The sequence below is a fragment of the Hoplias malabaricus genome, chromosome 10, assembly GCF_029633855.1.
Source record: "Hoplias malabaricus isolate fHopMal1 chromosome 10, fHopMal1.hap1, whole genome shotgun sequence".
Taxonomy (NCBI): Eukaryota; Metazoa; Chordata; class Actinopteri; order Characiformes; family Erythrinidae; genus Hoplias; species Hoplias malabaricus.
The window spans coordinates 6,816,048-6,843,384 of NC_089809.1; the positions used below are offsets into that span (position 1 = coordinate 6,816,048).

At 42.6% G+C, this 27,337-nt stretch overlaps 1 protein-coding gene across 2 annotated transcripts in view; it reads left to right on the forward strand.

Moving 5' to 3' along the window:
- The window catches only part of si:ch73-22o12.1 (nectin-2), a 79,361-nt gene that overhangs the window by 37,746 nt on the left and 14,278 nt on the right, over positions 1 to 27,337 (forward strand). Inside the window, exon 7 of one of the 2 annotated variants that reach the window (XM_066683970.1) lies at positions 3,543 to 10,651. The exons of the other annotated variant lie outside the window; for it this stretch is intronic. Coding sequence (XP_066540067.1) covers positions 3,543 to 4,096 — 554 coding nt within the window. The 3' untranslated portion in view covers positions 4,097 to 10,651. Of the gene's footprint in view, positions 1 to 3,542; positions 10,652 to 27,337 lie in introns of those variants that run through there. 2 annotated transcript variants of the gene reach the window in all.

Genomic DNA, 27,337 nt, shown 5'->3' on the forward strand with positions numbered 1-27,337 from the left:
GCTCCAGTGACACTGACCTTGGTGGAGATGTTAGTGTGTGTTGTACTGGTACTGGTACAGGTGGATCAGTCACAGCAGGGCAGCTAGAGTTTTGAAAGCCCTCGGAGTCAATGCTGTACAGACAATGATCCAACAGCCCTCAGAGTCCTGTGGGTGGCGTCCTGTGTCACTGATGATGGACTAGAGGACGACCAACACAAACTGTCCAGCGACAGATGAGCCCCTGCCTCTGACTTTACATCTACAAAGTGGACCAATGAGGAAGAGCAGGGTGAAATGGGGGGTAAGAAAATACCCAGGTGGACTACAGTCAGGGTCAGTGCAGCTGATATAAGGGACAAAGATTGTACACTCTTAAAAATAAAAGGTTCTTTAAACGAGGCAATAGAAGAACCACTTTTGGTTCCATAAAGAACCTTGTGTGTCAGAGCTTGAGCTAAAGTACTGTGTAAGAGACGGTTTCACTGTAGGGTGTGAACAGGAACACAGAGACTCACTTGGACGTAATCTCGTTCCTGCAGTCCCTCCTCACAGGATACAGCTGTGTGTCTCGTGTGTGTGTGTGTGTGTGTGTGGGTGAGGTTGATGGTAAGTGTGAGTGTGCCGTGTTATTAGACACACAGTGTTTCTTGTGAATGTCTGTGCCAGGGGACTTTGCGAAAGCGAAGCTCCTGTTTTAGCTTTTGCTTTTAGGGCAGTGTCACCCATTTACAGCCGACAGAGGAGAGAAATGACTCAAGCGTAAACGAGCGGTAGATGGCTGAAAGGATAGTGTAAGAAGAGTGAGGGTGGAAGTTTTTTTGAGCTGTTGTTTGAAAGCGATGTCATATTTAGACATCGATTTCAAATCCCAGGGGTCATACGTGTACTCACTCTCGTACCAGGAGCTGACTCGATACGGTCCAGTGACCTTATGTTTTTATGGATAAAGCTTCGTAATGTTTCTTTAAAATCTAATCTATTGAGTCTAGTATCAACCAAAATCCAACATTTATTTTTTAAATTGTATGTAACCAGGTGAATCTTTAAGCAGCTGGGAAAACCCACAGAAACAGAACACTAAGACAACATCGAAAACTGAAACGGCATCAGTGAATATCAGTGGACATACCTCAGATCTCATTCAGACAACACTGGGCTGGGTTCAAAGTTTTAGCACCAAGAAAACGAACATTTCTCCTTAAGACAATAATCTTTAAATCATCACTGTCCACTGAAAAGGTGGCACGGTGGTGCAGCAGGGAGTGTCGCAGTCACACAGCTCCAGGGACCTGGTGGTTGTGGGTTGGATTCCTGCTCCGGGTGACTGTCTGTGAGGAGTGTTTGTGTGTTCTCCCTGTGTCTGCGTGGGTTTCCTCCGGGTGACTTTCTGTGAGGAGTGTGGTGTGTTCTCTCTGTGTCTGCGTGGGTTTCCTCCGGGTGACTGTCTGTGAGGAGTGTGGTGTGTTCTCTCTGTGTCTGCGTGGGTTTCCTCCGGGTGACTGTTTGTGAGGAGTGTTTGTGTGTTCTCCCTGTGTCTGCATGGGTTTCCTCCGGGTGACTGTCTGTGAGGAGTGTGGTGTGTTCTCTCTGTGTCTGCGTGGGTTTCCTCCGGGTGACTGTCTGTGAGGAGTGTTTGTGTGTTCTCCCTGTGTCTGCATGGGTTTCCTCCGGGTGACTGTCTGTGAGGAGTGTGGTGTGTTCTCTCTGTGTCTGCGTGGGTTTCCTCCGGGTGACTGTCTGTGAGGAGTGTTTGTGTGTTCTCTCTGTGTCTGCATGGGTTTCCTCCGGGTGACTGTCTGTGAGGAGTGTGGTGTGTTCTCTCTGTGTCTGCGTGGGTTTCCTCCGGGTGACTGTCTGTGAGGAGTGTTTGTGTGTTCTCCCTGTGTCTGCATGGGTTTCCTCTGGGTGACTGTCTGTGAGGAGTGTTTGTGTGTTCTCCCTGTGTCTGCGTGGGTTTCCTCCGGGTGACTGTCTGTGAGGAGTGTGGTGTGTTCTCCCAGTGTCTGCGTGGGTTTCCTCCCACAGTCCAAAAAAAAAAAAACACACGTTGGTAGGTGGATTGGCGACTCAAAAGTGTCCGTAGGTGTGAGTGAATGTGTGTGTGTCTGTGTTGCTCTGTGAAGGACTGGCTCCCCCTCCAGGGTGTATTCCCACCTTGCGCCCAGTGATTCCAGGTAGGCTCTGGACCCACCGCGACCCTGAACTGGAAAAGAGTTACAGATAATGAATGAATGAATGTCCACTGAAAAACTAGTGTATCAGTGTATGTTGATTTATAGTTTACTACATCATTTGTACACAGTAGCTGTTCTGATCATGACGAATGGACCAATAGGAATGCTCCAAAATTACTTGTTTATATTGTCTTCTTCTGTAAAGTTACTATTTTGGAGATTTTTCATTGGACAGCGATCAAATATACATATGTCATTATACCTTCATATTGGTACCGGTAACAAAATCATCGTATCGGTCAGCCCCTAACCGTGACCGGTTCTGCTCTCTCTCGTCATTCAAACAGTGAAATCTCGTGGAAGTGTCAGGGACACAGCAGAAATGGGCCACGTCTTCTCTCCTGTTCATTGTTGGTCATTGGGCAGTGTTGTGCGTTCAGTTATCGGTCAGTGTTTTGTGTGTGCTGTTCTATATTTGTAGCTGGGAGGCTGACTCGTCTGTCTCCTGTCTCACGTTGTCAATCACAGCCTCTTTTCCTCTGCCCTCTGTGCATCCATCAGCCTGTCCTCCCTGCCGTCCACCCCTGCATCCATCCATCCATTAATTCATCCTTTCGTTTGTCCATCCGTTCATTGGTCATTGGTCCATCCACCTCCTCTTTCCTCTGCTCTGTTGTCTTTTTTTTTTTTTTTTTTTTTAAATCCCCCGTCATCTCATCTTTTGGTGGGTTTAAGTGTGAATGCAACAAACTGTCCTTACACAGAACAATCTCCCTGAGGATGTGCTGAGGAGAAATGTCATACACACATGTGCACACACCCACCCACACACACACTCTTTGTCTTGTATTCTCTCTCTCTCTCTCTCTCTCTCTCTCTCTCTCTCTCTCATGCACACTCAATCACAAACACAGTCACATGCCTCTGCAGCTGGGCTGTAAGTCTCTGACCAGATTGGATTCAGTCATGATTTTTCACAAATGATTTGGCACAATTGATTCAATTTGAGTCGACTCTTTTAGTTTGATTCCAAATATTTGTATATGTGAGTGGTTTTAACAAATTAAGACTTAAGGAACTAGTTATAAATGGGTTGAATGGTTACAACAGCTTTGACCTGAGATTGTTCTAATATCCTGCATGTTAATGACTCTGAAATCCCAGATATGATCGTTTGTATCACCATTTGATTCCCCCCACTTCAGCTTTCCATCTCACAGCACATTTATACACCTCTTCACTGCAGAAACTGAAACTAAAGATCTGGAAATCTCTCTCTCTCTTTTCCCCTTCTTCCTGCCTTCTATGCTTCTTTCCTTTTTTGCCCTCCTTCCCCCTTTTCTTCTCCTTCCTCTTTTCTTCCTTCCCTCCCTAACTCCATCATAGAAGCCCGTGCTGAGCAGTCCAACGCGGGCGTGGTGGCAGGTGCCATCATCGGCGTGCTCCTTGCCCTGCTCTTGTTCGGCGTCCTGGCCTTCATCCTGGTTTCCCGTAACCGGCGGCAACAGCAGGGTTACCGCGCCAATGGAAAGGCAAAGGCAGAGCCTTATGACTCGGTGGCCCGCCTCTTTGGCTCCACCAGCAACAAGAACGGCAGCAACGGTAACAACGGCAACAACTACACCACACCAATCTACCGGGGCGAGCCGGTGCTCTCGGAGAAACCCATCAATCACAGCGTGCTCAAGGGAGGCGTGACCTTGTTGGAGACCACACCCACCGCCCAGGACATCCTGCTGAGCGGAGAGATGGATGAGGCGGAGCGCAGAAAGTTTGACGAGCTGGCGGAGGAGGACGAGAGGTACGATCACTTCACAGCAGGCGGGGCCATCCTGCAGCTCCGCCCACACGAGCAGGACCTGGGCGGCGGTTACCTCGACGACGACATGGAGTCGCAGAGAGATGGATCTGTCATCTCCCGGACTGCCGTCTATGTGTGAAAAAGGAGGGGATAGAGAGAGAGTAATAGAATGAGAGTGCGATGGATAGAGCGAAAGACGAGTGGACCTGCTTCCAAAGGAGTTCCTTATTTTGTTTCTCTTTTAAAAGAATTGTTGTTTGTTTTTAATTGCTCAAATATAAATTGACATAAAGGACATGGTTGGAAAGGTGGATGGATGGATGAATGGATGGATGGAGTCCAGACCCAAGGAGGAAACATTGCAAAGAGAAATGGAAATAAAAGAAACGAGGTGGTCTGTGGCTTATGGGCTCGTACAGTACTTCCTATTTACAGCGGTAGTTGTCATGGAGACCGTTTTTGAGAGTAAGAGACTTTTTAAATGTGCACACTGCGTTCTGTGTAACACACTTTGACAAACAAAGAACATTTCTGCATCCACACTGTGCTGTAGTGTAACGTTATCAGGGTTCGCTCCATTTGTACTTGCTTTTTTTATTTGGTTTTCTCTTAATTACATCATTTTTTGGTTTTGTTTTACTCTTTGTTTGTTATTATCCTCCTTTTCCTTTCTCTTGCTCTCTCTAATGTCTGCACACTTTTGGATGAAGCCTAGATTGTGCGCCATTAGCTCACCAATTGATTACACATTTAAATAATCTGGATTCCAGACCCTGCAATTTGTCGTAATAAAGGAAAGACAAGCTACAATCCATGTGCGGAACAATATTAGGAGTTAGATGTGCTAGATTTTGGATGTGTTGGATTTTGCTAGACCCCAATTGTAATGCAGGATAAAAGCTGCTTTTGTATGTGGGTCAGTAACAGAATACACATTTAGATTCTCTTCCAGCGCCATTTGTTTTTATAAGAAAACAATCGTAACGTCTATGAAATTCCACATTACTATTTTGTATTATAATTTCTATATTTCGGAATAAAATAAATCCCTAAAAACATCATGTAGCGCCACTGTCCGAACACGTGCCGATATGCAAATGAACCACTGTGAAGGGTCATTGTTATACATAAATCTACTAAATTAGAGCATCATGACACATGGCATACTCGACAACAAAGGAGTTGTATTCTGACACGCTTTTAAGAAAGAGTTGGCAGGGTACTGCATCATAAAGGAGACACCAGTTAGTGTTCATGGTGCAATCCCAAGGTCAGAAGCCTTTGTAAATATTATAAATCTAGAAAAAAGAAATTCAGATAACAGTCATGGGTGGGTTTTCTAGTTAAGTTCAATGTTGTGACCTTAGAAAGACCATAAAGACCTGTAACAGTAACTAGATGTACTTATCTGCCTTTTTAATGATCTGCACGTTAAATAGGTTCTTCCAGACGTAGAAAAATGTGTGTATTTTTAAACACCATTTTTATTTTTAACCAGTAGAATTTTCCATTTGCATTTAAAAGTCTTACCATGAGCCATGTACTGGACACGTGCGTTTTAGTAACAATATTAGTCCTTTAAAAGAATACAACCCTGTTTTTATCTGCTGTATCTGTAGCATACTGTAAACTGGCATCAACAATGTGTAAAAAGTGAGAAGTCGTTTTGACTCTGCAGTGACTTAAAATAGACCCCTTGGAGTACAAACCAATGGGCTGTTGTTTTTAGTGTCTTCGGTTCTCTTTTATTTGTCTGTTTTCTGTTCCTATTCATCCGAAGCTCATTTCTGTACAAAACAAAACACAAACAAGAACAGAAAACCTATTGTCTCCGAACACATTTGTTACCAGTGGGAACTTGCTGCAGCATCTGCCCACTGACTTTGGATTTTTTTTTCATGATGTTTCTCTGTGGTAGTGAAACTGTATGCAACAAGTGCAGCAGATGGAGAGTAGGCTGAAAAATGAATGACTGCAGTATGCTTTTGAACACATGTTGGCCAAAATTAGCATGCAACCTTTAAAATGAGTGAATCCAGCTACTTAAAGGTGCACCTGTCGAGGCCTCAGATGTTTAACTGCACAAACAGCTTTCATCTGGAAAGCCTGAAATGGAGTAGCTGCACATGAGCTTAGTTGGCTAGAGGAGTATAAAGCCCCCCCACAGTGAGCTGTGTTCCCTGGGGTGATGTAACGCAAACCTACACCACGGTGTTCCAAGATCCTAGTGCAAATAATTCCCAGAAGAGCAGAGAAAAGTCCGTATTAATACCCTACAACGTTTAGTATACCGATTTACTTTGTGCCTATACACTGTCATGATGCGTAACTGTAACTCTATCACAGCCATAATGAGCACGCTAAAGCCTCTAGTGACTCAGCGAATGAGTGAATCACTTCGGAATCCGTCTTGTCCATCTGTAAATGATTTACGCTCGAACTGCCCTGCCTAGATGACCATATTCCCGGTCATTAACTCTCAAATCTCACAACTCAGGCGCCACACTCTTAATTGGTCCCGAGCGATTCGTCTTCCTAGTGAATCATTCCGTTTGTGGTGAATCACCAGCAGCGAATCCTTTGCCATTTGGTTTATTTCTGGACGCCTAATTGACCCCTGAGTGAAACAAGTGGATGAGTGACCTGATTGACGCTAACCCATTTCCGTGTTTGCTTTTATTCCCATCCTTATTATGTGTTTCAGTTAACAGCTATTCAGCCCCAGGGTCCTCATGAATTTATCATTTGTAGATTAAAAAACACAGAGGAGAAAAATGGGTGTTTATGTTGTGCTAGAGGGGGTCGTTTATGCTAATTCGGTTTTCAAGTCTCATTCATTCAACATATTGTTGCTTCTCAGTGGTGTCGGCCATAGTTCAGCTAGGGACGAGCCCTGGTGTAATCGAGGTTAATTTGTTGTAAGTGTTGACCACAGAGGATAGTCATTTCCATGACCTTGGTGCAACAGAAAATCCAATGACACAATATGAGCTTATAATAGAAACCAGTGGGCAGTTGCTGGAAACTACGGTTTTTCTAAAACATTGCCGATCCTTATGATTAGTGAATTAGTTTTCTTTAACATGCCTTTGTGGACCTTGAAGTTCAGCTGTTCATACTCCAAATAAAAGCAAGAATCAAAATAAGATGCTCTGGAGCAGCTGCACATGAGCTGGAAGTGTACCAGCTCCTTATCTCAGTAATGCTCTTCTGTCTGAAAGCCATCAAATGCTCACAGAAATGTGAACCGTACAACAGTAGAAGCTGTTACTGCAGGAGAGGGGGAGAAATGCATGGTACACTTCATTTTACAAGAAATGATGGCTGTGTAGGTGTCCACAAATTGACACGTAGTGTAACGTACAGTAGAAGTCAAAAGTAGAAGTGGAAAGTGTCTGGGAACTTCCTTCGGCAGTGGAAGTCAATAAGTCAGTATCGCCTGAATCCAAGTTGCAGTTGAAACAGTTGCTTCAACACCTGCCCATGACTGAGTGTGTTTTACATACAGGGAAATGCGCCTATTTTTATCTGTGGATGTTACCCATATGCCACAGATACGGCAAATAATTACGTTTGACGATTCCTTTCAATCCGTGTTCATTTTGATAATCACCGCTTTGAAATGGCACATTATCACTGATCTTCTGTAGCTAATGAATCCACTCCATATTCATAAACATGCGTCCCAGATGGTTGTCATGGCCGTGCGGTTAAATATATCTGTTCTTTCACACGTTCAGTGTTATATCTCTTCATTCTGCTCCCACATTTATTGCTTGTTTGAAGGTGATGGAGCATACTGAGCAAGAGAAAGAACGAGGCAGACCGCGTGTATGTGTGTGTGTGTGTGTGTATATATACATATTATTATATATATATTTTTGGTGTGAAATGTCTGTATGCAATATATGTACACATTTTATTTTTCTTACATGACAAAAATCCTGTGATTTAAATGTCTATACTTCTATATATTGTACATACTAAGTGAGGTGGGCTGGATCATGGAATGTATTTTGAATTATGCCCAACAAAACCTGTTGCGCAAAGAGATCTGGTTTAGAACGGACCACATGACATGGACTTCAAATCCCAGGATGTACTGCACAAGTTGGACTGTTTCTCTCGAGCTGAAGCAATGTTTGTATTCTATTTAAAAGGGAATTCCAGGGAACGTCTCAACAGATTTAAACTGTGAAGATATAAATGGAATCATTGGGTGTTTTGGTGTGAAATGGCTTATTATGGAGTATATGAACGTATTTTATTTTTTAAAGGATGATGACAGGAACCAGATACATTTCCTATGTAATGTTGGGATACTGATTTATTGGAAACATGGATAGAGTTATCATAAAACCTCTGGGTATTTTCTTTCCCTGCAAGCAATAGATATAAAAAATACGCATTTAGAGCCAAAACCTTATCTCAGATCAATAAAAAACAAGGTCTCAAACATCACATCCGCATATTTGTAACTATTTCAGGTAGTTCCTTGTTCTTAGAGTGCTTTTAGATCAGCATTAAACTCTGCAGACATCTGGTTCCTATCACCATAATTGAAAAAAAAATATAATAACTAGGCAGATTTCCCTAGAGCACACATTTAATAATGCAGAAATGTTTGAAAAAGGGTCTGGAGTTCCCCTTTAAACACACATGTCTACATAGACTTGACTCTCGTCCACCTTATTTTGTGCTCGTGTGTGTGTCTATATGTGTGCGTGCATGAGTCAGCATGTTAAATGGCGTATGACCCGAGGGCAGTGAGTTATACCTCCATCCTTTCAGTGTCACAGACGCCCAGGCACACAGACACACAAACATTGCTCATGTAAATCATCGTTTATCAAACGGACTGTCCTTGAATAGGCCTATATAAGAACATCCTTCTCCACCTTCCTCAACCACAGCAAAGCATGCTGGGTAATGTAGTGTTCTAGTAGCGTGGCATTAATGTAGCTCCCTCAGTTTTTAGAACATACTGAAGAAGTACAGACACAATTCCGGCTTCAGTGCTTGCTACTACTGTTTTTAGCAATGTTAATGTGTTTGTCCATTTATGTTCTAAGAGAAACAACAAAAACAGAGATTGTTTGCTGAGACCAATGTTTATTAATGTGCAGTTTAATAATGCCATGTGGCTAGAAAGGAATTAAAGCGTTACCTGTTATCTACATTAGCTTAGTAGCTACGGTACAAAGCTAAAGAAATGGCTGATGAATCATAATTTGGCTGACCACCTATGATTATAATTAAGGGGGGAAAGTGCGTAACCATTATTCCCCTTCACTGTAGATAAATAACACATTTATAAACCTTTCCTGGAGTCCTAGAGAGCGCATTTGGTCTCACAGAGAGTGGCTAGTTAACCCCCATCTCTTAGCTCTAGCTGGTGCTAGCTGGCTTTGGAGCTTGTCAGCTGATGTGACAGACCTGGCTTTTGTCAGTTGCTAATATGCCTATGACAGGGTTATGTTAGGCTTATGTGTTTGATATTTATGAATAAACATCAACAGCAAAATACCCCCACCCCCCCAAACCACATTCAACGTAACCCAGTTTGATTCCTGGCCTGAAGCTCGGCCAGACGGGAGTTAGCACTTTGGGGCTAAAGCACTCCTTCCACTGCTCATTAGCCCGAACAGGCTAACCTTGTCATGAAGGACAGGAGCAGGACACTCAGAGAATATTAAGGGAGAGTTTTCAGTTTTCTCAGAGCTATCTACTCACACTCAAGAAATCCTTTATCTCCACTGATCAAAGAAAATCCACTATTTAACATTTTTCAAATGCCATTATGTTGTCTACAAGTTATCGACGTATGTTGATAACAGTTAGTGAATACAAAAGCAGAAACCAATTAGCATTGTGCTAATTGCTGATATTTAGCTGCTGGGCTTTTATTAAAGGAATAGTTTGTAAAACAGCTATTGTTGCTAACAGTCAATGGAAAAACAATCACTGTTCAGTATGCCAATATCATGCTAAATGCTAATGGTATCATAATGGTAAATGAAATTGAACTGAACACGTAACATCATGCTAAACGCTGACCACTAGTTGCTTGGCTACTGTTAATGTAAAAGTTCAGTGTAAGCAGGCTATTAATTGCAAATTAAAGTGAACTGCCACAAATTAGCATGTGCCGATAGCTTTCCATAGCTGTATGGTATGTTTTTTTTCTGTCAGTGGACTGTCGGATATTTCCTATTTTGGTCTTAATTTACCTAGCTTTACTGAGAATTTCGTTTATAAAATCCTAGATAACATTGTCGGTCACTCACAAAACTGTGTGATTTTAATCAAAGCCTTAAACCAGTCTCTGTGTACATAGTATAAATATATACATATAAATATGTGATGAAAAATAAGGCTGAACAATTGATGTCACATTTTTGTGTATATATAATTGTCTGTATCTTAAAATCACAGAACGCATGAAGGATTTTTTGAATTTTTTTATTTTTATTTTTTTCATATTTGTTGATGCTTGATTAGTGTTTTTTTTTTTTTTTCAGCGTTTTATTTTGGATTTAAGTGCTTTATTGTTGCCTGTAATATTTTATGTGTTTCTGCTGTGAACTTCTGACACCAATGTCACTGTCAACACTGTTGCATTATAGAAACCTTTTTTTTTTTCAGGGTTTGTTTTTGTTGCAATATTGATTTATTATTGTTATTCAGTTTTTAATTAAAGTCTTTTCGAATTTAAAAAATAACCTTGAAGTGTAGCCTTGTCCCTCTGAAATGTGTTTTCTCCTTCCCGCAGCTTTTAAAAGGGTTTTTTTGAAGAAAGCTGCGAACGTTAGAACACAGTGTTCTCACCTGTCACAGATAACCCATATACAGCTGTCTGAACTTGAACACTTCTTAATGGACCGTTCCAGACAAAGCCCATTTAAACGCAGACGTGTTTATAAATAATTTGCTTTTGTTTTAACAGATTGAACTTGGTGGGGCCTGGTGTGTTAGCGGTGTGCTAATGTTCATTAACACATTGAGGTCATGGCTGTACTGTGTGACAGTTTTGCTCATGTGTGCACCTAGAAAAATTCTCTGCAAAGATAAATATTAATGTGCCTTTGCGAGTGTGACTACATTCCTGTTTCCTGTTTTTAAACGGGTACAACTTTGTCAGCGTTAGCCTTGCGTTGCTACTAGTACTATTGCTACAAGCTACGGTATACGGAAAATAAGCTAGAGGCTCTGTACACACTAAGGTTTGTTAACAGCCCTTATAATCGGTGGATTCATCTACATTAAAGTGCACATGAGCTTATGCTGAATGCCAAGAGTTGACTAGAGGGCTGTAAGCCGAATAAATGAGCTCTGTTCAATAGCATTTTATTTTGACTGTAACCAAAGACTACTAATCCAACCTCTGTACCTCACATCAATAATGTCTTGTGGCTAAATACAGTCATAACTTCACAGAAAAGTAGTTTCCCAAATATTAAAAGATGTTGAAGTCTGGCCTACGGTATGACCGATCCATTCCGACAGCATCAACTGTTTCTTTGTTTCTTTTACAAATGCGCTTCTTACAGCTGTGTTTTATAGTGGAGAATGTTGCTTTAGTCTCATCTTAAACAGCAATGAAAACACACAGCAGATAGGAATGTGGTTCTGAGTGTATGGGAGGAAAGCTCTTATCAGTAAAACACAAACACATTTGGCAGCTCCTTTTGGTTAAAGAATGACCCTTTGTTTGAATTACAGGAGCTGTCTGGTCAATATTTAATCTGAGAGATCACAAGACAAGGGAAAGGGTTGGGGAAGTTTGGTGTTTGTTTTGCGTTTGTGCTTGTTTAACAAACTCCTTCATGTCCTGGCTTTGTTTTATAATCAGTATATATTTATGTATGTGCTCACCTTGTTTCTCCGTTCATTGCCTACTTTATCAGCGCCATTTACGATATAGTTGCACTTTGTTGTTTTACAATTAATAGCAGTTAATTCTACAGTGGGTGGCACGGTGGCACAGCAGGTAGTGTCGCAGTCACACAGCTCCAGGGGCCTGGAGGTTGTGGGTTCAGTTCCTGCTCTGTGTGGGTTTCCTCCGGGTGACTGTCTGTGAGGAGTGTGGTGTGTTCTCCCTGTGTCTGCGTGGGTTTCCTCCAGGTGACTGTCTGTGAGGAGTGTGGTGTGTTCTCCCTGTGTCTGCGTGGGTTTCCTCCAGGTGACTGTCTGTGAGGAGTGTGGTATGTTCTCCCTGTGTCTGCATGGGTTTCCTCCGAGTGACTGTCTGTGAGGAGTGTGGTGTGTTCTCCCTGTGTCTGCGTGGGTTTCCTCCGGGTGACTGTCTGTGAGGAGTGTGGTGTGTTCTCCCTGTGTCTGCATGGGTTTCCTCCGGGTGACTGTCTGTGAGGAGTGTGGTGTGCTCTGTGGGGGTCCTGACAATTGAAGGGTTAAAGATGGCAGAACAACACTTTAAATTGCTAATCCACTTGCCAACATGTGTTTCTGGACTTGTGGAGGAAACCCACACAGACACAGGGAGAGCAGACTCCTCATCAACAGTTACCCAAGGTGGGATCTGAACCCACAATCCCAGGACACTGGAGCATCACTGTGCTTCCCAACATTTGGACTACAGTCTAATTTCAGAACACTAAAGTGCTCCTGTATGGTCAGTGGAGCTGATACATTGGACATTGAGTAGATACAAGGAGGTAGCTTTGTACTCTTCTTTTGTGTCTGCTTCCTTTGTGCTGAGTTCTCTTCTCACGGTAAAAAGATGTGTGGATTTGGATCTGAAGTAGTTCGATTTTGTCCTGATGGTGCAACACCAGCTTGGCGCAACTTACGTGATAGTTAGGTGTCCCACTTTCAGGCAACTCAAGTTTGAATTGGCAAATCCGTATGCAGGTGGAGTGCCTTGGGTCTAATCTACAGAGAAATGTCAGAGAAAAATAAGCAACTTGCGTTTAATGGTTGTTTTGACTGGAGAGGGAGTAAATGAAGGTTGTTACGTCTCAAATACAAACGAGATGTATGTTTGACCTCATGTCCTGAGACGTAACAAAAACAAAATGTGCGTGTTTGCGCGCACATCCCCACAGGCATTGAGCTCGTTGCGTTTTCTTGAGTCGTATGAATGCATTAGCAGGTGACCCTGTTTGAGCGGTGACGCTAAGGCTAATGTAACGACAGACTTTCCTTCCAGAAGCAGCTCTGTGCCCTACATTCTGTCCTTTTCTTCCCCGTCTTCTTTCGCTCTGTTTTCCAACTTGATGGGGTCAGAATCTGGCCACTTTTGGCACACTTCTACATGTCACTGTCGCCAAGAGTAAAAGGGTTATTTATTTATTTCCTTTTTTTTCTTTCTTTTTTTTTTTTTCTCCGGCCATTTAGCCATCTGCCTGCTCTAATTGCTTTGGATTGCAACCTGGCGTGAGGACCAGATGCCTTCTCTCTCTCCCTTTCTCTCTCAGTCCCTCTTCCATTCTCTCTCTCTCTGTCCCTTTCTTTCTCTCTCTCTCTCTCTCTCTCTCTCTCTGTCCCTCTTTCTTTCTCTCTCTCTCTCTCTGTCCCTCTTTTATTCTCTTTCTCTGTCCCTCTTTTATTCTCTTTCTCTCTGTCCCTCTTTCATTCTCTTTCTCTCTGTCCCTCTTTCATTCTCTCTCTCTCTCTGTCCCTCTTTCATTCTCTCAGTCCCTCTTTCATTCTCCTTCTCTCTCTCCCTCAGTCCCTCTTTCATTCTCTCTCTCTCTCTCAGTCCCTCTTTAATTCTCTCTCTCTATCCTTGTCTCTCTCCCTTTCTCACTCTCTTTAATTCTCTCTCTCTCAGTCCCTCAGTCTCTCTCTCTCTCTCTCTCTCTCTCTCTCTCTCTCTCTCTCTCTCTCTCTCTGTGTGTGTATATACAGTTATATTATAATGGGAAGCTCAACTGAATGAGTGTATTTTTAGAAACGATCTGTTGTCAGAAGATTGTGAGTTTGTTTCTTGATGGTGCTTTACTTGTCTGTGGCCCGAGTCCAAGAAACATTAATAGTTTTCTGTCTTTCTCTCTCCCTCTTTCTCCTCCTGAGTGAGTGCGATAGCCGTCCCTCGCCCCACCACTTCACACAGTTCTATTCAGTTCAAGTGTCTGTTAACTTTTAATACAGAATTAGCCGTTAGCGCTCTCCTTCAAGTGTGTTGAGCTCTGGTTGTGCTCAGAAGATGCTCGTGACAGTCTCCCAGGAAAGTAGAAGCTGGATATGTTTGAGTCTACAAACTTTTGACCGTATACTGTATCAGACAGTGCTGTAGTTTAGTTTTTTTTTTTTTTTCTTTCACGTGAAGCTGAACTGATGCGATTTGGCCCTACAGCTATGACACTCCTGTCATCAACAGCGCTAACAGTGGGGTGGACACACACACACACACACACACACACAGCTGGAGCTTGGCTAAGCTTGGCTCGTCTGGTCTTTCCCTGGCTCCAGCAGTATGACCCCCAGGCCAAGACATTATCTATAGATAACAGATAAAGAGCTGATCCGACCCCATGGGGATTTTAAACTGACCGTCGGGTCAGGACAGACGACGGATCGGCCCGGTGCTGGGGTCGTTACCATGGCGACCAGGCTTCCGCAACCTTTTAAGGAAATGGCATTTAAGGAGATGATAGGTTGATTAAGATGTATGGTAGTGGGGATCTATGATGATGATCTGCCACGTTGCCATAGCAACACTGTCGTATGGAAGTCTATATAATTATTAACCTCTTTTATGTCAATAGTTAATGGAATGAAGTGGTAAACAGAAATCACGAGTCACACTAGATATTTACAGCCCATGAAATATTCTGTTGGGTAAGATCTCCACCACTTAGCGTGATACAGTCCAATACGTGGCTAATTGGGCTGTTAGTGTTCTCCTTCAAGCGTGATGAGCCCCAATGACATGTTGGCGGCAGGAAGTGGTGTCTGCTCTCCGTCCCACGCAGCCTTGTGCTGTCTTACTTACTCCGATGTTGGTAGCATTGTGTGATGAGCGGAAATATGGGACTAAAAAAAACTCCAAAACATAAATAATTATACCATTTAACACAGTCTCATGACTTGCTGCATAGCGTACAGTTCCTCTGTAATGAGTTCAGAATGTTTGTCCTGTGCCGAGACGCTGCTAAAATGGGCATTTCCTGCAGGGGCTGCTGAAACAAAGAGGTCAACACAGAAAAGAGGGGTGGCATAAATTAATTAGTTCTGGAAATTTCAGCAAATGGTTGTGGCTAATGGGCTAATGTAATCCGCTAACGCTAATGCACTCCAAAAAGTAAACGAACAATACATTTATTTTACTTTGTTTATATTTCAAATTCTATTCGGTGCCGTGAGAAGAATCTAGTAGTGTCCTCGACCCTAAATGAACCACAGGAGGTGTCCACATTTAAAACAGGTTTGGTCCAAGGCTAAGAAAGTGACTGATTGCTCCTTTAAATATACATTCATCATCAGCACCACACAGCAGCCCAGTGTTTTCATAACGCCTTGAATTAATAATGGCGTAAATTCAGTACAGTACGACCAGTAAAAGGCAATTGGATTACATTTACACGCTTGCTCCTTTAGCCTTTATATAATGGAGTGCTGCACTGGGCCTTAGGGTCAGTGAGGCCTTTAAGGGCTCCTTTATCATAATCTGTCACTGGAGGAAAAACTCTCCACTTTTTCTTCTCTCTCCCCCTCTCTGTCACACAGGACGTGTAGTCGGGATGACTGATGCATTGTGGGAGATCACCCAGTGGTGATGCACATTTGGCCCACTGCCCCCTCTCTGTTGTGTCTCTCTCTCTCTCTCTCTCTTTTTTTTTTTCTTTTTTCTCTTTCACTCTTTTTTTCTCTCTCTTTCTCTCGCTCTCTCTCTCTCTCCCTTTCTATTTCTTTTTTTCCTCTCTCTCTTTTTCTCTTTCTCTCTCTCCCTCTCTCTCTTTTCTTCTCTTTTCTCTTCCTTTTTCTCTCTCGCTTTCTTTCTCTCGCTCTCTCTCCCTTTCTCTCTTTTTTCTTTTTTTCTCCCTTTTTCTCTCTTTCACCGTCTTTTTCTCTCTTTCACTCTTTTTTTCTTTCTCTCTCTCTGTCTCTCTCTCTCTCTCTCTCTCTCTCTCTCTCTCTCCCTGTCCCCCCCACCCTTGCAGCTGTCTGCTGTAGAAACTGGCACGGCTCGGCCCACCTGCAAAAGCAGAGCAGAGCAGATGAAAGGGATGAGATGACTGTGTCCGCTCAGAAAAATAAACACACACACACACACCTGGCCCTTTCACCCTCATCCCCACACACACACACACACACACACACATAACTAGATTCATCACTTGGAGACCTACCATATGGTTGCTATCATGTAGAATCCACGCTGTTGAGCACATTACATAATACACCCACTAAAGTCTGTAGTCTACTCAGTATTCACTGTCACGTGTGTAAATGTACATTTCATAGAATCAGTGTCCAGTGTCCAGTGTCCTGCTTTAAGGCACCACTGTGGACGTGAACGTTATTGTCCCCAGAGAAAATTCTGAAATGAAATGGGACGTTTCAGAGAACCGTGCCCGGTGCCAGTGGTTGGCAAGAGACTAATAGAACTCCTAGCAGTGGCCTTTGAAACAGTGGAAGTGCATTCTCTGGAGGAACGGGGCTCCATCCAAGACCTTTCTGAATGAGAACTAATCGTCCGACATCAGCCGCCGTTCAGAAAATCTGAGCTCTTTCAGACGAAAGTTTGACTGAAACAGCTGTCCACTAACTTTTGTCTTAGTGGTGTACACCGATCAGCCATAACATTATGACCACCCCCTTGTTTCTACACTCACTGCCCATACTCTCAGCTCCACTGACCAAACTCTGTTGCTCTGCATACTTTGTTGCCCACTTCACCCTGTTTGAATCTGCAGTGACTCTGACCTCTGACCTGGCGGGTGTGTGTTGTGCTCGTATAAGTGGATCAGACAGCAGTTCTGAACATTATAGGAATTTAACCCATTCATCTTCCACTGCTTTTAACTTCTGATAATCGGGGCACTGAAAACACACACAGCACCTGGGAGCCACCTCTACATCTGGGACGCAGCTTGGGGTAAGATTCTTGGCATCGAATGGGCACTTCAGCTGTGGGTTTGAGGGAGGAATCGCTGTTCCTGTTTTTCCTGCCAGAACTGGATCAAACCAGAACCTCCTCTGTCCCGAGCCTGTTTCTCTTACCTTTGGGCCAATGCTGCCACCCGTAATTAATTAAATCAAACCGTGACTGTTAATTTTACACTCCCTTCCTTATATAATAAGAATCTAATACGTTAGACCTCTAATATGTGGGCCTCCTGAGGGCCTGACCAATGGGAGAGCTCGATTAACTGTTTGTACCTGGATATTATGGGGGGGACAATCCTGACTGTATAATTTTCATTAACTACAAAAACATTGTGATTAATTATGATTAACTGCACACAACTATTCATCCGTGTTCATTAAAACGAATGAAGGTTCATTTCTGTGCTGTGTGTTAAAGCTGATTAATGTTCATTACATTAGAATCCGTCATCACAGGGCTCTGATTAATGCAGAGCTAATGAGGTTTTATCAGATTTTTGTGACGGAGATCCCCTCTGAAACAATGTACAAGGCTTATTTTCCCCCACTGTCTGTGTTTCCTTCTTCTCTTTCTTTCTCTTTTCTTCTCTTTTCCACTTGTCTGGCCCCTCCCCTCTTCTCCTCCGTCGCTCTCTTCTGGAGTGTTGGTGATGAAGGGATGTGGATGAATGAGTGCGGGATGGGCTGAAATAATCTGTCTGACAGCGTGGTAGGGTTCACTCCTCTCTCTCTCTCTCTCTCTCTCTCTCTCTCTCCCCCTTTCCACTCCTTTGCTGTTCTTTTCTGCTCTGTGAGTTCAGACTCAGTCCAGAGAGCAGAAACATTAGGACTGGACACTCCGTCCAATCGAATCCTGTACAACACACCGCACAATGCGCTTCTCCAGATTCTGTGAGTGTAGACTCAAGGCTTCTTTGTAGTCGTGTGTGAAGACTCACATAAACGTCTCTAACGCAGGTGTTTGCGTATTTTAATGTAATGTGAACATGTGCACTAGGGGGCAGCACCCACACTTCAATGTTTAAATGAACAACAAAGAAGAAAGTCCTGGGCTTTATTGTACAAACAGAAAGGAAGCAGGAGAATTCTGGGAAAAAAACCCCTGAAAAAAAAGACATCTGAGATAGTTTGGGTCATAGCTGTTTTCTGTATAACTCTGGAATATTACAATAATGTGTGTGTGTGTGTATATATATATATATATATAAACAATGTCTTACCTCACTCCCTAGGTACACACTCCCAAAACAAACGGCAGCCAACTCACTGGTGAAATATATATACTGTGTTACAAAAACTTTACAAAACATAAATCTACAGACAGTAGCCAAAAGGGGAAAAACAAACTCATGGTCGAAGTAGTAAAAGCACAAAGTCAATACCAAAGAAACACACACAATTCAATATACACAACAAAATCACAAAAAGCACAGAGCACAAACACGGCTGGCTATATTTTTAAAAAGTTATTTTTTAAATACATTTTTCCACAGCTTAAAAAGCACAGTAGAAAAAGAGATTCACTGTTTATCTAACTGTATACTCACAGTTTTACAGCGTCTCCTTCGGCAAAGAACCCGGACAAAAGGTCATTTTAGGCCAAATCTGGAAACCCGTTTACACCGCAAGTCATATTCAGTCAGTCAACTACTCTACTGCATAAATGGAAAACACACCAACACACATGAATACACACACACACACACACACACAAACAAACACTGGAGCAGAAAATGTATATTGAGTCAGTGGAGTTGTTAGGAGTTTTCCTCTTTCTGTGCAGTGTGTATGGCTGAGGAAATAGAGATGCCTGATTAGGGGTGTAATGTTGCAGTGCGATGCAATGGACTGGTTGTGTGTGTGTGTGTTTGAGAGATATTAGGCAGGTTGAGCTGGAGGGGAAAATCTGTAACACTTGACCTGTTTCACTGAGTCACAGAAAGAATGTGAGAGAGAGAGAGAGAGCGAGTGAATAGATGAAACTGGAAAAAAGGGTAGTGGGGCGAGAGCAGATGAGATTTGAGAGGGAGGGAGAGAGTGAAGGAGAGAGAGAGATGATGGAGAAAAAGAACAACAGCTGGGGAAGCCAGCGGGCAGAGAGATGGTGCTCAATTTCTCTCTCTCTCTTTTTCTGTCTCTCTTTCCCCTCACATTCACATCTGTGTCCCTGTTGTCTTTCATTCTCTCTTCTGCGTTCTTCCTTGCCTTTCTCTTTTTTCTTCCTTATCTCTCCTCTCTTGCTGTTTGCCTCTTTTCCTCTCTCACTCTGCATATTGTTCACGCAGTGCGTGTTAATGTCTTGTTTTCTGAGAGTGTGTTTTGTCTGCTTTGATGATCACGGTGCATATGTTTGGTCTGTCTTCATTTATCTGCTTGGGTTATAGACGAAGGGAAACGTATACTTGGGGTTTACTTATTGAAAAAGGGGCCAGTGCTGAGGGGCCTCTGACCACAGGGTAGTGTTGGACCTGTGCCCAAAAAAGGTACCAAATTCTCTCTTTACTCTGTGTATTGAGATCACAGTGGTTGCGTGCTGCTGTAAGTGGACGGTGTTTACCCGGAGTAACTGGGGTCATGGCCAGGCCCACTCCCAAATCTCCTACAGTGTCCTACAGTGCCGACCTGGGGCCCAAATAGAGCTCAGTGACATTCTAAGCTTAAACTCACCGTTCTTCATTAGGCTTGACATCCAGAACAACACACACCACTGATCTATTTTATACCACTTACTCATCTGACTATATCTGGCCTGTGCTGATCTTCTCATATGACTCTCATATGAACTGTTTGTAGGGGGTAGGGATGTGGAAATGCATAAACATTACGCCGTGTACGTATATTACCAGTCAAATGTTTGGACACGCCCACTCAAGGAGGGCCATTTTCCACATGTTGTGAATGTACAGCACCAGTCAAAGGTTTGGATCTTCTCATTCAATGAGAAAGTGTTCTCCCTGTGTCCGTGTGGGTTTCCTCCGGGTGACTGTCTGTGAGGAGTGTGGTGTGTTCTCCCTGTGTCTGCGTGGGTTTCCTCTGGGTGACTGTCTGCGAGGAGTGTGGTGTGTTCTCCCTGTGTCTGCGTGGGTTTCCTCCCACAGTCCAAAAACACATGTTGGTATGTGGATTGGCGACTGACTCAAAGTGTCCATTGGTGTGTGTGTGTGGTGCCCTGTGAAGGACTGGCGCCCCCTCCAGGGTGTATTCCAGCCTTGCACCCAATGATTCCAGGTAGACTCTAGACCAACAGTGACCCTGAACTGGATAAGCACTTACAGATAATGAATGAATGAATGAATGAATGAATATGGAAGACATTAAAACTATGAAATTATGTAGTAAACAAATAAAAGTTAAACAACGTCAGCTACATGAGGTCGTCACCTGGAATGGTTTTCAGTGAACAGCTGTGGCCTCGTCAAGAGTTAATTTGTAGAACCGCTCACCTTCTTAATGTGTTTGAGACCGTATCTTGAGATGTGCAGAGTCAGTAGGGACTGGTACACAGTTCTATACAGTGACTAGCCCTATTCTACTAATGAGAAGATGTGTCCAAACTTTAGACTGGTACTGTATAATGTAGAACCCCGTTTTTAATCCCAAAGTTATGGGTCGGTGTTCTACCAAGGTTGGGGGCTTTAAACGTCTCGTGGGTTACTCTTGGTATTGGGCTTGGTGTTTTTAGGCTCCTCTGTGGCTGCGCTAGGGCATCCCATGTGATTCCTTGAATTCTAACATGATACACTGAATCTTTCAAATACAAGTCTAACGCACTGTAATAATCTAAATGTGTTGGATAATTATTAAAGAATGGTTTTGTAAGGCATTCCAAAATACAGCATAATCAAAACGTTTCATGACACACTGAATCGGTTCATAAAGAAATGATTCACAAATGAGTCACTGAACCTAAACATATTGCCTTCACAGATGTAGCCCCCGAGTGGGAGGCTTTTCTTGTTATTGTCCTTACATTCTTTGTGCTGGGGACGAACTTGTTTATGTCTCTGTGACCTGGAAGTGTGACCTGTTGAGTGGATGGCTGTGAAAGCTCAGGATTATAAGGAATGCATTGTTTGAAACAGGCCAGACAAGTTTGCTGGCATTTGGTTTCAGTAGCTAATCTTTTTTTAAAAATTTGTTTCGCCATATGAGCTTACGTCACTGAATTCCAAAATGTTTTGCTGCATTTGCATGACTGTCCCACAGTTACTGTCCTATGAATGGTTTGGTTTAGTTTCATTTATTTATTTGTTTATGGAAAACAGCAAAATTGTTATTAATAACTAAAATAACTGTGTATTATTATCTGGAAATTCCGTATAGAGTCCATAATGCTTCATAAATGCCTTTACAAATGTAATACTTAATACCCTATAACTACATAGCGTAAAGTTATATTCATAGGAACGATTTATACCCAGAACCTTTATACCCTGTTAGTGTTTACAGTGTGCTTATTAAATGATGTTATTAGTTCGTCACCAATTTTTACCCAAGTTCCCCTCAATGAAACTCAATATTCATTCATAATTAAGCTTCATATTGACTACTTATATTGTTTAGAATGAATGAAGTAAATTATATTTGTACTAAGTCTGTGAAATAGTGGAATACTAACGTGATATTTGCTAAGAATGCTAAGAATACTAACGTGATATTTGCTAAACTGTCTACAACAAAAATAGATGTTATATTATTGAAAACGAGCTTCTGAATGTTGTCTAGATATTTCCAGTGAAGCCTGACTCACAGAGTGGAAACAGTGAGTAATTGTCGTCTGAATGTAAATGTCTGACTCGTGTTAAATGGGTGTGTAGCCTCTGTGTCGAGGTTTGGTTGATTATCTTATGGAGACACTTGCCTGGATGTGAACATTAGCCTCAAAGGAAGAAGTACTACTTCCTCATTCCAGACAAATAAGAGCTGTGAAGCAAAACAGCAACAAATAAATAAATAAATAAATAAATACATAAATAAAAAAGTAAATGACATGGTTAATTTATGTGTTTCGTGGATTTTTTAAAAGTGAAAATAAACATAAACCTTTACAGGAAACAAAATGAACTATAGTATTTTTCAACTGATACCAAAGCAAAGATATTAAATGTCCTGTAACATTTTCACAACAGATAATCAGTACGTGTGCAGACCTATCTTCTTGTTTACTAGTTTTATATATTTGACTATGGCCACCCAAACTTTCACATTAGCTAAGATGCTAATAAAGCTAACACGTACCGAGGATACAGTTATAATACTATAGCTAGCATTGTGCACGTTAGCATTGTACTGAAACACATTTTATTTTTTTATTTCTTTTTCATGCAAAGCATGTGGATGTGGCTTTGGAGCCTACTCACTCATTCCCACGTTTTAGAAATCTGAAGTTGCGCCGCAAGCAAAGGCTGTCCACAAAAGTTACTTTATTGAGTTTGTCATTTAAAGTGAAGAAACAGTCGTGAACAGGTGCTCACAGAAACATTCACAGCCTCCAAGAGATGTTGATTTAGAAGTCACAGAACATTTGAGAAAAAAAAAGGACCTACAAGGATTCCTGTTCCTCCTCATCTATATACAATGAGCCTCGAAGACAAGGACTCCATTGTTAGTCCCTGCATGTACTTGGGATTTTAAAACTCTCGGTCCCTCAGGTGAGACAGTGTTTAAGGGACAGATCGTTCTCACTGGTCAGTGTTCGGTCAGACTCTTGATCGGCCTTTGGTTAATGTCTAGAGACTGAAGTGTGACACGCTTCAGCTTTTAACGCAGAAAAGCAACTCATGCGATATCTTGGGTTAAAACTCAAGGACGCTGAGGAATGACTTTTGGATGATCTCCAGAAATGGGCAGATGTTAATATGCTATGCACACATGTTATAGTAAACATGGTAATGGGTTCTTTAATGGCACACCTGGGCATTTCACGTGTAAAATGATAGAGACGGTAGTATCTTCATTAATTTCTGTGATATATAGGCTTTTAAAAACGTTGGTTTTGCCTTCAAACTAGAACACATTGCACCAGTAAGACCATGTGCATCCAATGGTTCAAACATTGTGTCCTGAAGGCGGTGCCGTGTATCAGGACGACAATGCACCAATACACACAGCAAGACTGGTGAAAGATTGGTTTGATGAACATGAAAGTGAAGTTGAACATCTCCCATGGCCTGCACAGTCACCAGATCTAAATATTATTGAGACACTTTGGGGTGTTTTGGAGGAGCGAGTCAGGAAACGTTTTCCTCCACCAGCATCACGTAGAGACCTGGCCACTATCCTGCAAGAAGAATGGCTTAAAATCCCTCTGACCACTGTGCAGGACTTGTATGTCATTCCCAAGACCAACTGACGCTGTATCGGCCGCAAAAGGAGGCCCTACACCACACTAATAAATTATTGTGGTCTAAAACCAGGTGTTACACTTTTGATGTATTGAGGATTTACGCTTTAACGGTAACATTCATTATCTCTTCTAAACAGCCGTTATAGACTCTTTTTGCGTTGATGTAGTATTCAAAACTATGAATAGTGGTCTTCGTTGAAGAGCATCCAATTTTATGTTGACCAGCTCCTTAGATCACCTTGGTCATGGGATTGGTTGCAGCCCCATCGTTCTTTCTTGTGTCCCGACCTGCACTTTGCCGGATGTTTCTGTTACACTGTGACAGTTTAAAGGGATCCTACCCTAAGATGACTATCAAGATCAGATAGCAGTTGAAAGCAAAGTAGACTTGCTGTCATACACAGTTTACACTAAAAAACTGCACTTCTGTGTAACTCACCAACACTTTCACACTGGTTTATAACTTGTTTTGCAATAGTAAGGAAGTAATATACACTTGGACACTTTGATCTGCGCTGGGAAATTTACTTGCGCCAAGGGGGAATTTCCATAGACAGTTAGCAACAGGAAGGCTATCCTTCTCACTCATTTTCAACCATATCGTATTCCAACACAAATCTAGGCGTAATTCTGCTTCACACGTGGACACTGAACCCATTACACCATAGATCCATTTGTGCCATAGATATGCAAGTGGCCTTGACCTGTTATTGCCAGAGACCCATTAAAATGTAAGACCTGTTACTGACATAGACTTGTTAGTTCCGTAGATCTGGAAGTGCCATAGGATACTTAGCACCATGTTATACTGCCATATGTCTGTTTTTGCAAGTAGAGCACTTTGCATTACATAACTCTGCCATTTTGTATAATTTTCCATGTACAGTTATCCCTCGTTTTTGGCGGGGGATGCGTTCCAAGACCACCCGCGAAAAACGAATATCCGCGAAGTAGAGGAAAGTTATTTTTGTTATGTATTTAACGAGTATTTGGACTTTTAAAACCCCCCCTGTTACTGTTAACAACCCACCCTTTGCATTAAACAGTCGTTCTATAATGTTTTTCAGCTGGAACTACATGTGATATCCTACCAGTTTCTTTAATAGAGTCATTCCTAAGCTGTGAAGTAAATTTCACTCGGATGTGGACATGAACAATGCATGTACTGTACGTAAGAAACACTTACGTTTTTCCTAGATTTTCCCTCAATATCCGTGATGAAACGGCCATAAGGCTCCTTGAAAAAACCAGCGAATCCGCGAAAGTTGAACCGCGAATTAGCGAGGGATTACTGTAGTCAAATCATTCTTCAAATATCAACCTGTTGCCTACAGATATTTAACAACCACCAGTTTTTAATCCACTGAAAGACAAGGACTAGAAGTCCTCCTCATCTTTTTTCACCCATAGCTATTTAATGCTTGGTATCTAAACCATTTCCTTTTTTTTTCTTGTCCAAGCCTTGGTAACATGTTCTGTTGTTTTGTCCACCTGGGGCATCGCGGGTGTTGGCTACCATGTCTGACAGGTCCTTGTAGGCCCCAGCCTTTGAAGCCTTTGGCCACGTGTTTGTTTTCCTGCCATTTGTGACATTTCCCCCGTTCACAAGTGACTGGTGCCAGCTAATCTCAAAACCTAACACGGTTTCACCTTAAATAAATGTATAAATCTCCTCAGCACAGCCATGTCGGGTCGCGTCAGCATTGAGAATGCCTCCAGTGGCTTTACCTAATGTACCATGACAGTAGCCTGTTCTGACAGGAGCCCAGAGAAAACGGGTCTTTGTGAACGGGCCAAAAAGCTCTCCTCTTTTATCTCCGTCTTCCTTGCTGAAGATGAACATCACAGGCGCCATGATGCGTTTCTCACAGAGAGACTCACATCCTTTCAACAGGGTGGTTTAGTTGATCCCTGTCTCAGAAGAATGTGTATGTAAGTGGAAGAGTATAAAGTCATGCCTGGGGCTTGCTGTAAATTGTGTGTTTTTAGGGATTAAATTACATTTCAATGCTATGACCTTTCGACTTTGTGTTCTCAGCCTGTTTCCATATAAAAGATGTATTCAGTCTTTCGGTTTTGAGTAAAATGATCAAGGTCATGTCCAATCCATGCACTTGACTTAAAAATAAAATGCTTAGATTACTGCTAAAATACTGTGTTGGGTTCCAGATTGTTGCTAAATCAAGAGACCTTGAATTCAGGTTGTGAAGATTGGAAGAGGCTGAAACATCACCGCCCAAAGGTTGTGATTAAATTATATCCCCCTCCCATGGGCGCAGTAAGTCCAAGTCCCTGTAGACACCCATTAAAATGAGTGAATTCAGGTACGTCACAGTGTGCTGATCCTTGATGCTCCATTGTGCATGTGGAGATTGTACATTCTCCCAAAATCACCAAGCTAAAAGCCAAGAGTCTATCCAGCTCTGAGCTCTGAAAAAGTGGAATTGCATTCTCCAGAGAGATGGGACTCTATCTAATATCTTGGATTGAGTTGGAGTGGATCTAGAACTAATCATCCATCATCAGTGCCTGAGCTCACTCATGCTCTTTAGGCGGAACATCCTTAGATTTTCACAGAAATGTTCCAACCTGAAATCAAAGCCCTCCCCAGACGAGTAGACTATAGGACGGAGCCGTAGCAGTAGGAGCGCTGTTCCGACAATTGCCATTGAGCATAATGACATTAGGCACGGCAAACTGCTCCAGATCCTAGCATTTTTTTTTTTACGAATGCTATTTCACAGTTGAACATCTGTGTCCCCAACTGGTGCACCTTAAACACTTGGATGTATAGCGTAGGTTCATATTAAAGCGAATGTGGGAGCGTTAATCAGAATGCAAGGCTCTCGTTTTCCGGCGGGAATTTCTTATTCGCTCTCGAGCTGCCGTCACCCTGGAGACCGTCAGCCGTGTTGTCTGTCTGGGAGACGTCTGTGTCTGTGGAAGCGCTGATATGGGCGTAGCAGGGGGAGATGGAGTGATATATTGATATTGGATTCCTGCTGGTTTTGATAAGCCTATGTTTTGAAGCTGAACGTAGAACGTTGAAGGTAAAAGCACACCTGATGTTGTGTTGATTGATTATGGCACTTCACTCGCTGCCTATATTGCGGCTGAGTTTTCAGGGAGGATTTTATGAGCGTCTGAGCTCGGGAAAGACGAGTGAGAGTGTGCAAAAGAGAGAAGGAGAGTCATCCACTCCGCATTAGAGGCCTGTAGGGATCACTAAGTCACATAGAAATCCATTAACAGAGCCGCTGAGAGCATCTTTTCATGGTTATTAGCGATGGAAGCGTTCTCTCTCAGCCCAAGTATGTTTAGTTTGACTCGTTATGTGTTGTGGCTCCTTTGAGAGCCACCATGAGAGAGAGAGAGAGAGAGAGGGAGACGGAGAGAGACAGACACCAGGGTGGTCTTATGTGTGTCTATAACAGGCTTTCCATGGTCACCTCCTTTTTACTCATCCCTCTGGCTGTATATGCAGATTGACTGAGTCTTCTAATCCCACTCCGGCGCTTAAATAACCCCTCCAGCTACTCTCTCACTCACACACACACTCCTCACTTACTCACAGCTGTGTGTACCTATTTACAAAAGTAGTCATAACGTCTTCTCCTTTAACCACCACATGACCTCCTGAGACATACTGAGACAAAATATGTCTGCAACGCCACTTTGCCACAGTAATGTTTTTTCAGGACATTTACAGTCTTAAATTGCTCAAATAAACCGCTATTTCTGTCAGTTTTAAGTCATTTATTCACTGCCAGCCACTAGCTGTGGCTTCTATCACAACTGGGTTCAGCGCAGTGGGAGGAGAACACTAACTGCTCATCTGTAATTGTGTTATGTTAGCGGACATGCTTGCGTTGACTAGCATTATGCTGAGTGATGGGGGAGAGGGAGAGTTATGAGAACAGCCTAAGCAGTAATGTAGGCTTTAATGCTCATGCCAAAAAA